The sequence below is a fragment of the Trichosurus vulpecula genome, chromosome 1 (genome assembly GCF_011100635.1).
Source record: "Trichosurus vulpecula isolate mTriVul1 chromosome 1, mTriVul1.pri, whole genome shotgun sequence".
NCBI lineage: Eukaryota > Metazoa > Chordata > Mammalia > Diprotodontia > Phalangeridae > Trichosurus > Trichosurus vulpecula.
In genome coordinates, this window is record NC_050573.1 from 53,968,095 (window position 1) to 53,982,951 (window position 14,857).

The 14,857-nt window shown below is 58.1% G+C and overlaps 1 protein-coding gene across 3 annotated transcripts; it reads left to right on the plus strand.

Moving 5' to 3' along the window:
- The first annotated feature begins 2,172 nt into the window (after positions 1-2,172).
- LOC118830825 (transducin-like enhancer protein 1) lies at positions 2,173-14,651 on the plus strand. Of its 3 annotated transcripts, none has more exons than XM_036737814.1 (21): positions 2,173-2,395; positions 3,367-3,552; positions 4,084-4,238; positions 4,826-4,889; positions 5,030-5,074; positions 8,081-8,143; positions 8,265-8,339; positions 8,834-9,014; positions 9,146-9,162; positions 9,440-9,544; positions 9,624-9,668; positions 9,831-9,986; positions 10,376-10,553; positions 10,692-10,882; positions 11,095-11,171; positions 11,559-11,808; positions 12,111-12,358; positions 12,465-12,612; positions 12,769-12,919; positions 14,082-14,158; positions 14,303-14,651. In XM_036737814.1, the coding sequence occupies exons 2-21, from the start codon at positions 3,526-3,528 to the stop codon at positions 14,408-14,410; spliced, it is 2,361 nt and encodes a 786-aa protein (XP_036593709.1). In that variant the 5' UTR covers positions 2,173-2,395; positions 3,367-3,525; the 3' UTR covers positions 14,411-14,651. The 3 variants fall into 3 exon arrangements, with proteins under 3 accessions (XP_036593709.1, XP_036593716.1, XP_036593725.1); XM_036737821.1 differs by lacking the exon at positions 2,173-2,395 and adding an exon at positions 2,555-2,575; XM_036737830.1 differs by lacking the exon at positions 2,173-2,395 and adding an exon at positions 2,873-2,896.
- Positions 14,652-14,857: the final 206 nt, after the last annotated feature.

The following is a 14,857-nucleotide window of genomic DNA, read 5'->3' on the forward strand; positions in this document are numbered from 1 at the left end:
CAAACCCAGCTCTGCCCTGCTACGGCCCAGGTCTGGTGGCTGCTGGTTCAGACTTATTCTGGCTGTGACGAGTCAACTGTGGGCCTAGGTCAGCAATCCGGGAGCTGAGGCCCTTTGTTGGGGCTGGGGGAAGGGTTTTGGTTATAGAATAATAATGTCACAACGACTCTCACAAAGTAATTTCCTTACAACAACCCTGGGAAGGATGAAGCTCGTAGATTCAGAGCTAGGAGAGGTATTAGACATCATGTGGTCCAACCCCTTCCTTTAACTGAAGAAGAAAACGAGCTCCATCCAGTGAAGATAATTGGACAGAGTGACCCAGGTAACAAGTGTCAGAGGTGAGATTTGAACCCAAGGTCCTTTGATTCCGATTCCCTCAGCTCCCCCCAACCTCCTGATGCCTCATTGTCACCCTCATTTTCCAGAGAAGGGCCCCCCAAAAGGGGAAGGTATTGGTCAGACATCACACAGAGAGTTATTACATAATAATTAAGTAACCCTAAGAAAGGAAGATGTCATTTACACAGCCAAGGCTTGCAAAGTGCTTTCACATGCATTATTTTATTTGACTAGTGTCAGAGAACAAGATGTGAAACCCAGGTCTCCTGACTCTGTTTGAACTATGCATCTCTCCCAGCATCTCTGTACCCAGTAGGTGATTAATAATAGTCTGTTGTTCTTTGCAGGGGCCTGGGTCTGTCAACATTTGGGAGACGGTCCAAAGTAAAAAGCCGTGCCAGGAGATAGTGGATTGTGGAGGGCAGTAGGAGTGTACAGGGGCTGGCTCATCCTGTTAGCCTGAACACCCAGATTCAGGGAGCTAGCTTTTGCAGCACGCCCCCCTTCAACGGCTGGCTGACTAGGGGAGATGCCAGGCTGGGTCAGCAAGAGCAAGGGCAGGTGGTAGAGATAGGACTCGGACACGGAGTAAGCCATTCCTCCCTATCGCTCTCCCCTCCCTAATCCATCCTGCCCCAATCCATCCTGGCCCAACCCAGTCCCTAAGGAGCAGTAATTATCCAGAGAAGGAGGAAGGGCTGGCCTTAGCCCTGGGAAACAGGCCCCTGGTGGGACTGACCATCTCTGGGCTAATTCGTTTGGAAACTCAGCTTCTTTCCAGCCCCCTCCCATCCCACTCTCCCCCACCCCCCATGACTCACTAATTGAGCTCAGAGTGAGTTCTTGGGGAAAGCCCAGAAGGATGGATGGGGGATGCAGGAAAAGCGAAGCTTTTGATGATCCTCTATCTTTCTCAGAAGAGGGGCAGCCTTTGGGGTGGAGTCAAGTCCTCGAACTCTCAGTCAGGCAGTACATTTCATGACCCCGGCTTCTCCTGGCCTCAATTGCCCTATCCGTCAAACGGATTAACCATCCCTGCCCTAGGGGTCTCACGGGGCTGTGGGGGAGGATTAAGTGGAGTGGGAGCTCTGGGCCCAGAGCCAGAAGGCAGGAATCCCAGTTCTGATTTGGCCGCTCAGTAGCTGAGCAACCTTAGGTAAATCATTTGTGGGCTCTGGACCTCAGTTTCCCCGGAGAGAAAAACAATGGGGATGGTTTCTAAGATTCCCAGCTCCAAGAGCTCATCCTGGATCTCTGTTTTAACACTGCCAGGCCTAGGCCGACGCCCCGGCTTCCTCCCACAATTGTCCTACAACCCTCTCCCCTTCCCACCCTCCCCCCACCTCCCTTTTCCTGGAACAAAACACCTCCAACCCAGACCATCCAGTCAAGGGTTAAAGCCCCACTCCGGCTTGCTCGCTCCGCAGGCTCCAGGCTGATTGACACATTCCCGGGGCGGAACTCTGGGGCTGGCCAATGGGCGCGGGCGGCGGTGGCAGCGAGGGGGCCCCACGTGGGGGCGCGGTGGCCCCCGCGGCGCCCTGATTGGCCGGCCCGGCTCGGCGCTGGCCCGCACGAGCCCCGGCCCACGTGGACCTGGCGCGCGTTCATTGATCAGTTTCCCCGCAGAGCCGCTGCTGCCTCTGCTGCCCGGGGAGGCGGGGGAGGCGGGGGAGGCGGGGCGGGCGGGGGCGGAGCGGAGACGAGCGGAGCGGAGCGGGGAGGGCGGCCCGGAGGAGGAGGAGGAGGAGGAGGAGGAGGCAGCGGCGGCGGCGACAGCGGCGGCCGAGGGGGCGGGGAGGCCGAGCCGAGGTTGGGGCTGGGGCTGGGGCCGGACCGGGCCCGGGCGGAGCCGAGCGGGGCCGAGCAGCACAGGCCAGCTCGGGGGGCTCCAGGCGCTCCTGGACTCGGCCTTCGCCTTCCCCCCCCTCCCCTTCCCCCGCGGGCGCCAAGCTGAGCGGGCCTGGCCGGACCGGACCCGGCTGGGCTGGGGCCGCCGAGCCTCCGCCCCCGACGGCGGTCCCTCCTTCCCCCTCGTGCCCCAGCCTGCCCGGTGAGTCCTGGGGGAGCGAGCGGGGACGACCGCCTGCTCCCTCCTCTCCCGTCCCCTCCCGTCCCCTCCCTTCCCTGGGAGGGAGGGAGGAGGCGGGGCCGGGGGGGCACTGGGGAGAGGAGGGGGGAGAGAGTGGGGGAGAATGGGGCAAGGGAGAAGAGGGAGAGGAGGAGAGAGTGGGTGAGGAAGGGGGAGCGCAGGGGAGAAGAGGAGCCAGTGGGAGAGGAGGGGGAGAACGAGGACGAAGAGGGGAGAAGAGAGGGGAGTGGGGGAAGAGGGACAGAGGAAGGGAAGGAGGAAAGAGTGGAGGAGAAGGGGGGAGTAAGGGAGAGGAGGAGAGGGAAAGAATGGAGAAGGGAGAATAAGGAAAAGAGTGGTGGAAGGAGGGGAGAGTAAGGGAGAGGAGGAGAGTGGAGAAGAGGGGAAAGGAAGAGAGAAGATGGGAGAGAGGAGTACAGAAGGGGGAGAAGTGAAGACAGATAGAGGTGGAGGAAGAGATGGGTAAGAATGAGGACGAAGGAGGGGAGGAGTGAAAAGGAAAGGGAAGAAAAAAGAAGAGGGAAAGGAGGAAGGAGAGAAGGAAAGGGGGGGAGGAAGAAGGGAAGAAAAAAGGAAGGAGGAAGCCCCATTGTCTGGCTGGAGATGAGGGAGAGGGAGCCAGAGCTGGGGGGGTTGGCACTGGGGAGAGGAGTGCTGAGCTGGGGAGAGGGATGCTGGCCAAAGTGGCCTGCTCACCCCAGGCTGGCCAGCTCTGGGCCTGTGCCAGGCTGGAGTTGGACAGCAGGTGGAGAGGCTGCTGGCAGAAGCTGGAATGGCCTGGCCAGGAGGGGGGATAAGAAAGCCCTGAGTTCAGAGTGCAGCCAGGAGGGTGATTATCACCAGCTCTGTCCCCCAGACAGCACCTAGGCCCCGGCACTGAGGGTGGCACAGCAGGGGACACCTCCCCCCCTTTTTTTTTTTCCCTCTTCCAGCCCAGTGCAGCCGGCTGCCTTTCAGAACCCGTTGGCAGCAGCCTTGGCGGTTTCGAGCTGGAGCCTGTCCGAGGGCCTGGGCAAAGGGCCAGAGATTGGATCTAGTAGCCAGAGAGGTGACTGGTGGATAAGACGAAGGGCTGCTCACTCTGGCTGAAGATGTTTCCCCAGAACAGGCCACCTTTGGTGAGTCCTGCTTTCAGGGCCATCCTGGGGACCCCTAGTTAGTCCCTAACAGCTTAGGTGCCTGCTGCCTTGCTCCCATTTGGCACTGCCGGGGTTTGAGGATAGTAATGAGGGAGAGAAGAAAGATCCTTTCCTATTTCAGACAATGTGAATTAGAAGTCTTGGGTCTGAATCCTAGCTCAGATGCTTCCTGGCCTGCCTTTTTCAAATCCTAACTCTGACCCCAAGTGACTGGCTCTGGGTAACCTGATGTCTCCAAAATAGTTTTGGATTTTAATTTAGAGAAATAAGCATTAGGTTCAAATTCTGACTCAGTCAACTTCACAGCTTTGTGCTTTGGGGTATGTCTCATATCTCTGAGATTCAGGTGTTTTCTCTTCATAAGGACCCTCTCATTTTCACCCCCTGGCCATAGGCAGCAGAGTTGTGTTCTCTTTCTCACTGATATAGAAAGGCAGTCTCCTGGTCTCTTGGGGGCCAGGGTGGATGCTAGCTGACTGATCCTTTGCCTCCCCCTTACCACCACCATAGACCCATCTTCAGGCACCACCAGTGGCCTCAGCGGCGGCTGTGCTTGTGACCACCAATGCTTCAGCCACCACCCCCCAGACTCTAAAACTCACTTACCCAGAGACGTTGGATCGGATCAAGGAAGAATTCCAGTTTCTTCAGAGCCAATACCACAGGTATGGGATTTGAGAAGAAGGAAGCTCCTGGCTTAGGATCCTGGTAGAGGTCAAGAGACAGGCACAGGGCTCAAGGGACTGACCAGCCCAGGCAGCCTTGGGGTTCCTTTTTGGCCACAGGCCCTTGATTTTGGAGTCAGGAAGACCTGGGTATGAATGCTGACTCTTGATACCGGCTATGTGATCTTGGCCAAGACTCCCTCCTCTCCTATGATCCCCCAGGCCTCCAAGCTCCCAAGGGTCTCCATTTCTCTCCCCCAGCCCAACTCCCTAATACAGCCTCATCTGGTACAATGGAAAGAGCCCTGGACAAAATGTCAGTTCCACTTCTGAAGCTGCCATTGACTCGTTGTGTGATGGCTGGAGAAGAGCCTTGCCCTCTCTGGTCATCCCCTTTACCTTCTTCCTGAGGCCCCTGTCCCTTCCCCCCTGGGGCTGGGCTCCTGGCCTTGTGTCAGCCCTCCTCTGGTGCAGCTGTGAGTCCTTTGGACCCCGTGTTAAGAGAGTGCTCTCCTAGGCTGGTAGCCCCCTTTCTGAGCCTGGCCTTCCTCTGGGACCTTCACTCAGCACTTGCATCTCCCCCTTAGCTTGAAGGTGGAATGTGAGAAGCTGGCATCAGAAAAGACTGAGATTCACAGGCACTATGTCATGGTGAGCTGCCCTCTGGCCGGGGGTGGGAGGTCCTGGGGCGAAGTGGGGGGAGAAGGGTAGGGACAGCTCCTTTTGGGAAGGGCCAGGGGCTAGAATATACCTTTGTCTTCCCTTCATCTCCCTGCTCACCTTCTTTACAGTACTACGAGATGTCTTATGGCCTCAACATCGAAATGCATAAACAGGTGAGTGGCTTTGATGGCTCTGGCCCCTATTCCTTCCTCCATCAAGTCTCCTGGGCTCTGGAGGTGGGAGGCAGCTCACCCACCAGCAGCTTTGGGGGTGGGAGGCAGGTAGGGGCCCTCCTGGGCATTCTTGTGGCTTCTCTTTCCAGCAAAGCTGCCACCATCTCCGCCCCCCCCATTCCCTTCCTCCGCCTGCCTGCCCATCCCTGTCTCATCTGGCCCAGGGGCTCCCAGGCAGCAGTATTTACGGAGATCCGATCCCAGGTGCTGCTGGCTGCCTGCCAGGGCCCTGTCTGTGCTTTCACAGGGGCCTGAGAGGAGGCTGGGCTGACAGGCAGTGGTTGCTGAGGGAGGGTGAAGGGAGGAAGCAGCCAAGCTGGGCCATAGCTCCCCCATGGGCAGGACCCAGGGACCAGTGCCTGGTCTCCAGGCTTGGGTCCTTCCCAGATATTTGTATGGAGGCTCTTAGCAGAACAGTTATCAGAAGAACTTGAGGACCCAGGCTGGGTACCTGAGTCAGGGTAGGGAAGCGGCAGGATCCTTGTATCATCTTCTACCAGCCCCTCCCTGCCCCTATCCAGTGTGAGCTTCAGGAGCCGACAGTGAAGTTCTCCTAGACTCCTGGATATGCAGAGGGGAAGGGGTCCTCAGAGATGACAGTCATGGTCCAGCCCCTTCTTTTGGATGGTGAAGGACACAGGGCCCAGAGAAGCAGAGGGACTGGCCCAAGATCTCTCAGTGCAGCCATAGAGCCCAGAACTAGAACTCAGATCTTCTGGCCCTCCCACCTGGTACCCTTTGCATCTTAGAGAGAGATTGTACCCTGAGAAAGAGTAAACAGGAAATATCCTTGGCCTCCCAGCTCTGACATTCTGTGTTCTAAGGGCCCTCCCAGCTCTGACATTGTGTTCTAAGGGCCCTCTCAGCTCTGACATTCTGGGTTCTAAGGGCCCTCCCAGCTCTGACATTGTGTTCTATGGGCCCTCCCAGCTCTGGCATTCTGGGTTCTAAGGGCCCTCCCAGCTCTGACATTCTGGGTTCTTCAGGGCCCTTCTGCTCCTGACATTCTCAATTCTAAAGGTCCTTCCAACTCTGACATTTAGTGCTTTATGGGTGGTAGGGGCCATGGCTTCTTAGACTTATCTCCTGCTTGCCCTACCCGCACCCGTTTCTCCTGGCCTTTAAAGAAGGAACAAAAATCCAGCCCCCCTCCCCCACTCCCTGCCTGCCTCCTCCTCAAAGACCTCCTTTGGAGGGAAGATGGGGGGGGGAGCCACTGCGTGCACAGCAGAGGAGAGGGAAAGAGCAAGAGGGAGCCTAGAGCAGCAGGATCATTTTTCATGCTGAGAGCGTTAAAGTGCCCGTAAATTGCACATTAACGAGCCCGAGTGAATTGGAGGCTGCCTCCCCCGGGGCCCTGCCCATCAGTGCATCAGGCAGGAGGATCCGTCACTGCCCGCCTGCCCCAGGAGAGAGCCTCAGCCTGCCCAGAAACCACCCACCAGGCCCAGTGCCTCAGGCTGAGGGGCTGACTGTAAAGGCCGGGGCCTGGGAAGCCCCCCCTCCCCATCCCGACCTTTAGCCGGGCCCATCCCAAAGAAAGATTCCTGTGGATCCCCAATCGTGCCCATCTACTGGTGGGGCCAGCTAGGGAGCTCCCAGGGGCACCACATCTCCTGCCATCTATTCAGGCTGATGAGGGCTTCCCAGGGCTACCTGCCCCCTGCCCCAGCATCTAGCAGCCTCTGGACCTCAGGAGCCTGAAGGCTCCCGCTCACATCCCTTCCCAGCTGTTCCTTCATCCTCCAGCCTCAGCAGCAAGGGAGGAGGTGAGAGCCAATTTTCACACCCTTCATCAGCTAGAAGCATCGATTGTAGCAGGGCCCAGTCCCTTCCCACTCCCACCTTCCCCCTCCTCAGCCATCCTTGCTGGCAATCGAGATCCCTGATTGCTTGTGGCACACAAGTGGTACAGGGAAAACCGCAGCTGGAAGGAAGACGGACCTCTCCAGGGCTTCCTGACGAGCCTTGAGAGCATCAATTAGCACTCAGCACCCAGCCTCCGAGCTGGGGGGCGGGGAGGGGCACCCCTCTCATCAGGATCCGAGCCCTGACCTCGCAGAATCCGCTATTCAAGTGACCCCTCTAGAACATAGACACAGAATGTCAGAACTGAGAGGGCCCTAAGAACCCAGAATGTCAGGGCAGGGAGGGCCCTTAGAGCACAGAATGTCAGGGCTGGGAAGGCCCTTAGAACCCAGAATGTCAGGGCTGGGAGGGCCCTTAGAACCCAGAATGTCAGGGCTGGGAGGGCCCTTAGAACACTCTGAGGGCCCTTAGAGCACAGGATGTCAGAGCTGGGAGGGACCTTAGAACCCAGGATGTCAGGGCTGGGAGAGTCCTTAGAACACAGGATGTCAGAGCTGAGAGGGCCCTAAGAACCCAGAATGGCAGGGCTGGGAGAGCCTTAGACACTGCATCAGAGCCGCGAGGGCCCTTAGAGCACAGAATGGGAGGGCCCTTAGAACCCAGGATGTCAGGGCTGGGAGGGCCCTTAGAACCCAGAATGTCAGGGCTGGGAGAGTCCTTAGAACACAGAATGTCAGGGCTGGGAGGGCTCTTAGAGCACAGGATGTCAGGGCTGGGAGGGCCCTTAGAACCCAGGATGTCAGGGCTGGAAGAGTCCTTAGAACACTGTGTCAGAGCTGAGAGGGCCTTTACAGCACAGGACGTCAGGGCCGGGAGGGCTCTTAGGACGCAGATCATGAGCTGTACAAATTGAAAACAGCCTAGCACCCAAGAACACTTCGGTCATTGATTCCTTTCACAGAATCTCATTTTTTTTCCTCTTTATGAAATTGGGGCATTGTTTTGGGTCCTTGATATCTCCCCTAGCTCTGATGTCCTGGGTCTTAGCTGCTTTGTGCAGCCCTTTCCCCCAGTGTCTGGGTGGGCAGGCAGGCGGGCAGGTGCCCCCGACAGCTGGCTCTCTGGTTCTTCTTCCAGACAGAGATCGCCAAACGGCTGAACGTCATCTGTGCTCAGCTCATCCCCTTCCTCTCCCAGGAGGTAGGTTGCTCAGAGGGTAGGTGCTGGGTGGGGCTCCTGGCCAGCCCTGGAGTGTATGAGAGGGGTCTTCTGACCTGGTCCCCCACCCCCACGACTCTACCCAGCTTCCCTCTTTCCCCAGCACCAGCAGCAGGTGGTCCAGGCAGTGGAGAGAGCCAAGCAGGTGACCATGGCGGAGCTGAACGCTGCCATTGGGGTAGGCAGATCCTTGATGGTGGGGAGACATGAGGACTGGTAGGAGGCCAAAACTCTGAGGAGAGGGAAATAGAAGCCAATCTCAGGGTAGCTCCGTGTCTCCTAACTAGCCTCTAACATCTCAAGGCCTATTTCCATATGTAAAATGAAGGGGTTAAATTAGAATAATCTTCACTCTTTGTTCACATGAAAACCTTTCCTACCCTGGGCCTTCTGCACCGTCACCATCTCCCACTCCTCTATCAATCCTTGTCTGCATCTCTCCCCCCACCTCCCACCTCTCTCTCCCTGTCTCCTCTGTGTGTCTCTCTCATATGTCTGTCTCTGTCCTGTCTCTCTCTGCCTTATCTCTTTCTCTCTGTCCTGTCTCTCTCTGCCTTGTCTCTTTCTCTCTGTCCTGTCTCTCTCTGTCCTGTCTCTGTCTCTCACGTCTGTCTCTCTGCCCTGTCTCTTTCTCCCTGTCGTATCCATGAACTCCCCACCTTTCTTCCCCAGCACCAGCTGCAGGCCCAGCACCTGCCCCACTCTGCGCCGCCCATCCCGCTGACCCCTCATCCCTCGGGCCTGGCCAGCCTGGGCAGTGCTTCAGGGCTCCTGGCATTAACAGGGGCACTGGCAGCTCCAGCCCAGGCTGGCCCCAAGGATGATCGAGGCTTGCAGGACCTGGAGCACCGAGGTAGGACATGGTGTGGCGCGGGGTGGGGGGAGGCGAATGCTCTGGTCCCCCTCCCCACCTCACTATGCCCTTTCTTCTCTCCTTTGGTCTAACTGCCTGCTTACCCTTCACTTCTGCTGTCCTGCCAACAGACAGAGACCCAGGCCCGGTAGGTGTTTGGTGTTGGTTACACTCTTGGTGGGAAGAGGGATGGCACGCTACAGATGGGAGGCCAGAAGAAACTGGGGTCAAATCCCACCCCAGACACTTTGTAATTGTGTGACTGGACAAGTCACTCACCCTCTCTGCTTCAGTTTGCTCCTCTTGACCCCCTGCCTCAGCGATCCTGGCCCAGTTCGGAGCCATCCTTGCTAAGAGCAGCATTCGTCCGATGTCGGGTCTGGTGATAGACACCTTGGGTTCCTCCGTCTCTGTCTCTCCTTCAGAGCTCCCTGGCCCTCCCCAGTGCTGAACGGGTCCGGACCATTTCTGAGTACCTGAGCAGCAGCAAGAAGAGGCGGGCAGAGGAAAAGGACTTTCTTACTGACTACGTAAGGGGGTCTGGGCCAGGGAGGGTGGGGTGGGGGAGCCTCGGGCAGCCTGACACCCCCTCCCTGTCCCGTCTTCTAGGGCAGCGATGCTGACAAGAGTGAGGACAACCTGGTGGTCGATGAGGTCAGTGGGCCCCAAGCCCTTCTTCCCCCTCCTCCTCAGAGCCGCCCAAAGACCCCCACGGCCTCACTGTGTACCCTGAGGATGGGGTGGCCACCTTGGCCTGGGAGGGAAACTGAAGCTGGAGCCTTGGGGCCAGTATGCCCTTCTCCACTGTTTCTTTAGGATCCTCAATCCCCCCATAGTGTGCACTCTTACTCCTCGAGGGAAAATGGGCTGGACAAGACTCCCTTGCCTCGGAAGGAGGCTATCCCTGGCAGCCCGCCCTCTGTCTCCTCATCCCGGAGTGCCTCGCCTGCTCGAAGCAAGGACCTGACCCCGGTATGTGTGTGGGAAGGGAGGGATGGAGAGGCAGGCTGGGGAAGGGGAGCTAGGATCAGACCGTCACTGGGTACCAGGGTCCTCACTGGGCCTCGATTCTCCCACCTATAGAATAAGAGGGTGCCACCATTGGAGGCTGCCAGAATAAACTGGGATAAACAATTGTGAGCCCCCAGTAAGAAATGAGAAAACCCGGGCAGACTGCCTCAGTGCAGAATGCTGGGAATGATGGGTTCAGTGACCGAAACAAAGAAAGGCAGGATGCCAGCAGCCCCGGGCAGAGAAGAGGCCCCCCGAGAAAAGGCCAAGCCTTGGGGGGCCCCTAAGATTTCCTCCCCTACCAGATGGGGACTGGTCCTCATCAAACCATCTGCCTGCTCCTCCTGCAGGTGGAGAAGGCTGGGACCCCCGGCTTGAAGTCCAGCACCCCCACGTCCCAGGGAGATGGGCTAGGGCCTGGAGGTGGTGGGAGCAGCAGCAGCAGCAGCAGCAGTAGTAGCGGCAGCAGCAGCATGGGGACGCAGCCGTTCCGGCCCGGGCTGGGCAAGGCCACGGTGGACTCTCTGGGTAACCCAGCCTTGGAGCCCCGGAGGGTGGGGAGGGAAGGTGGCTTGGGTAGGCATCGGGGCAGGGACGGTCAGCTGCAAATGCACGAATACACTTCTCTCCACCAACTTGACCATTGAACTCTGGGTCCTGTTCCAGCTCTGGGCCTCAGGAGCCCCCTGGCTGTGGCTGGCTCCTACACGGGTCCCTTTGGGATGGGAATGGTGCACTCAGCGGTGAATGGAGACCTGGCCACTACGGGGGCCTACACCGGAATCCACCTGGCCTCCTCACAACTCAATGGGGCCGGCGCCATGGCAGGGACATCGGGCTATGGCCGTCCTGCCCTGGTGAGTAGCCCTGAGGCTCCTGGCTGCTGCCTCTCATCCCCATCCTCCGGGCCCTGCTCTGGAGGGGTGAGTGGGCCCTCCCACCCTTGTCTTTCAGTCTCCTATGGCTCTACCCTTTTTTCTGGGTGGCATGATGGAGGGATGGGGAGGGGGGACTGTGGGCCACCATAGGTGTGGAATTCTGCCTGCCACAGCCCCTGCTGTATTTCCAGGTCAGCTATGATCCTCATTCACACATGCGGGTCTCAAGTCTCTCTGCTAACCTGCCCAGCGGCTCCTCAGGGAAACCGTGAGTGTTGAGGGGAGAAGAGGATCCCAGGCTTCGAGTGCCTGGGCACAATGCTGGACGGAAGGCCTTCCCACAGCCCCACCCTCCTTCTTGCCCTGTGCTGGGGGTCTGAGCTCATCCCCTGGGGGCCCAGCCCTGAAATGCTCTGAGAGGAATGGGTGCAGTCTCAGGGGTGGGCTGCAAAGCTGCTGCCCTGGTTCTATCAGAAAGAGCTTGGTCCCCTGGCTGGAGGAGGCCAGGCTTGGGGAGGACTTGGGAGGTGCTTTGAAGTTGTATGGGCCAAGCCAAGAAGATAGTGCCATGTATATGTGTGTGTGTGTGAGGGGTGGATTGAAGGTTACTGCTTCCCCACAGACATACTCACCTGGGCCCACTCCCTCCCTCCAGGGCCTACTCCTTCCACGTGTCTGCTGATGGGCAGATGCAGCCAGTGCCCTTCCCATCAGATGCCCTCCTGGGCACAGGCATTCCCAGGCACGCCAGACAGCTGCACACCCTCACCCACGGTGAGGTCGTCTGTGCTGTCACCATCAGCAACTCCACCCAGCATGTCTACACGGGGGGCAAGGGCTGTGTGAAGGTGTGGGACGTGGCCCAACCAGGCACCAAGACTCCAGTGGCACAGCTCGACTGCTTGGTGAGGGAATGGGGCCCTGAGCTGCCCAGCCTTGGCCCTCCTGGAGCCCTTTCCTGGGAAGAGCAGGACCACCCACTGTCCAGACCTGGTGCCAGGGATGGGGGCAGGGGGGAGCTCTGGGCTGTTCCCTGACTTGGGCTGTGCCTTTGGACAAGCCCCTTCCCCTCCTGTGGCATGGGCTCAACGGTCCCCCCAGCTCCCTTGCAGGCCTGGGATTCTGTGGCTCCCCAGGGAGCTGGGCCTGGTGCTGAGACTGTCCCCAGCTCCTCCTCTCCTCTCCCCATCCTCCCCCTTGCACCCAGAACCGGGACAACTACATCCGCTCCTGCAAACTGCTGCCAGATGGACGGAGCCTGATCGTGGGTGGGGAAGCCAGCACCCTGTCCATCTGGGACCTGGCAGCCCCCACCCCCCGCATCAAGGCTGAGCTCACATCCTCGGCACCCGCCTGCTATGCCCTGGCCATCAGCCCTGATGCCAAGGTCTGCTTCTCCTGCTGCAGTGATGGCAACATTGTTGTGTGGGACCTGCAGAACCAGGCCATGGTCAGGTGAGGCTGCCCCAGCTGTGCACATGTGGGCTGGGACCAGGCTGAGAACTGGGCTGTGGTATAGGAGGCCCAGCCAAGACCATCTGAGTGCCTCCTCTCCCTTCAGGCAGTTCCAAGGTCACACAGATGGGGCCAGCTGCATTGACATCTCTAATGATGGGGCACGGCTATGGACGGGGGGCCTGGACAACACTGTTCGCTGCTGGGACCTTCGTGAGGGCCGGCAGCTCCAGCAGCATGACTTTAGCTCCCAGGTACCCAGGCTGGGGGCCTCCGCAGACCCCTCCACGATGAAAGTGGGAGGGCAGAAGGAGCAGCAGGACCCGCATCTGCCTCTTGTGGGCAGAGGATGGACCCCAGGGAGTGCTCATTGCGCGGGTCTCCCTATCACCCTCTCCTCCACCCTCCAGATCTTCTCCTTGGGCCATTGCCCCACGGGCGACTGGCTGGCGGTGGGCATGGAGAGCAGCACTGTGGAGATCCTGCATGTTAGCAAGCCGGACAAGTACCAGCTGCACCTGCACGAAAGCTGCGTCCTCTCCCTCAAGTTCGCCTCATGTGGTAGGTGCTGAGTCGGGGGGACCAGGGTTGCGGGGAGCCCTTCAGCCCTGGCTGCGGGGAGGCCGGCTGCCTCCCTCAGGACTTTCACAGAATGGTACATCCCCACCTGAGGTCTCTGGGCTGCCTGCTTCTCAGCCTCCCTTTTTCAGTAGCTGCTTCTGACTTAGCAGTAGCAGTGTTGACCCTTCCCCACCTGGCACAGGGCCTGGCAAACCTTTGTTAGGTGAATGGATGACGTCAGTGGGTGAGCTCCTGGAGGGAAGCAGTGGCCTTGTCTGTCATTATCTGTGTTTTTCTTGCTATGTTGTGCTAACAGCATACACAGAACACAGAGTGTCAGGGCTGGGAGGGCCCTTAGAACCCAGAATGTCAGAGCTGGGAGAGTCCTTAGAACCCAGAATGTCAGAGCTGGGAGGGCCCTTAGAACCCAGAATGTCAGAGCTGGGAGGGCCCTTAGAACACTAAGTGTCAGAGCTGGGAGGGCCCTTAGAACATAGAATGTCAGAGCTGGGAAGGCCTGTAGAGCTTGAGTTCAGACTCTTCATTTTACATGTGGAAGAACTGAATCTGACAGGTTTAATGACTTAACTGAGGTCCCACAAGGCAAACAGCATAGGTAGGCCTAGATACCAGGTTTCTGGCCCCTTCCTGGTCCCTTCCTCCTGGTCCAAAGCTTTTCCCACTGCTAGCTACATGGCTCAGTGCATAGAGCCTCTGGCCTGGAATTAGGAAGACCTGAGTTCAAATTCTGCCTCAGATACTTCCTAGCTGTGTGACCCTGGGAAAGTCACTTCACATATTTCTCTTTCAGTTTCTTCATCTATAAAATTGGGGATAGGGGCAATTAGGTAGTACAGGAGAGATAGAGTACTGGGCCTGGAGTCAGGATGCCTCTTCTTCCGGAGTTTGAATGTGGCCTCAGATACTTACTAGCTGCGTGACCCTGGACAAGTCACTTTACTCTGTTAGCTTCCCTTTCTTATTTGTAAAATGAGCTGAAGAAGGAAACGGCCAACCAGTCTAGCATCTTTACCAAGAATGTGACTGTAAAATGACCAAATGGGGGTATGGGCCACACCTCCCTCCCTGGGTTGTTGTGAGGATCCGGTGAGAGCCCATATGTGAGGTGTGGATCTAAAAGCTGGCGTGTCTCCTCCCCCAGGGAGGTGGTTTGTGAGCACTGGGAAGGACAACCTGCTTAATGCCTGGAGGACGCCCTATGGAGCCAGCATCTTCCAGGTGAGAGGCCCACACCCGGGCACTGACCAAGGCAGAAAAGGAGGCAGCCCCTTCCGTCCTTCCTGCCCCTCGCACTCCCCACCCCTTTGGGCTTCCTGATAGCGCCTTGTGCTTTTCTCTCCCACCACCTCTCCTTGGCCCCAGTCAAAAGAATCCTCATCGGTTCTGAGCTGTGACATCTCCACGGACGACCAGTTCATTGTCACCGGCTCGGGGGACAAGAAGGGCACTGTCTACGAAGTCATCTACTGATGAGGTGGTCTCCACACCGGCTCCCCCACCCCCCAGCCCGTCAGTCAGCGATGTCCCAAAGAATCCCTGGGGCCAGGGAGGAAGCTTGGGGGCCCAGAGGTAGGCCCCCGCCCCCACCCCAGAATGGGAACTCTCGACATTTTGTGTGGTCTTTGGTGTTTATTTTTCTACTTCTTGGGTTCTGTTTTTTTGGCGGAGGGTTTGTAGGCCCCCGTCTTTAGGTTGTATTTAATAAAATGCCAGAGGCACTTGTGGGGTTTGTCGTCTTCTTCAGGGGCTCTCTGCGCCTCCTTCTGCCACGGGCCTTTTCAGAAGTCACCCACTGAACAGAAACCAGACCCCAGGCTCCCATGTCCCCTGAGGCTTCCCCCATCCCTGGCCACCCCAGGAATCCTCTCTAGCCTCCCTGAGGAAGGGGAGTCATCCAGCTTGCATTCAAAGGCTGAC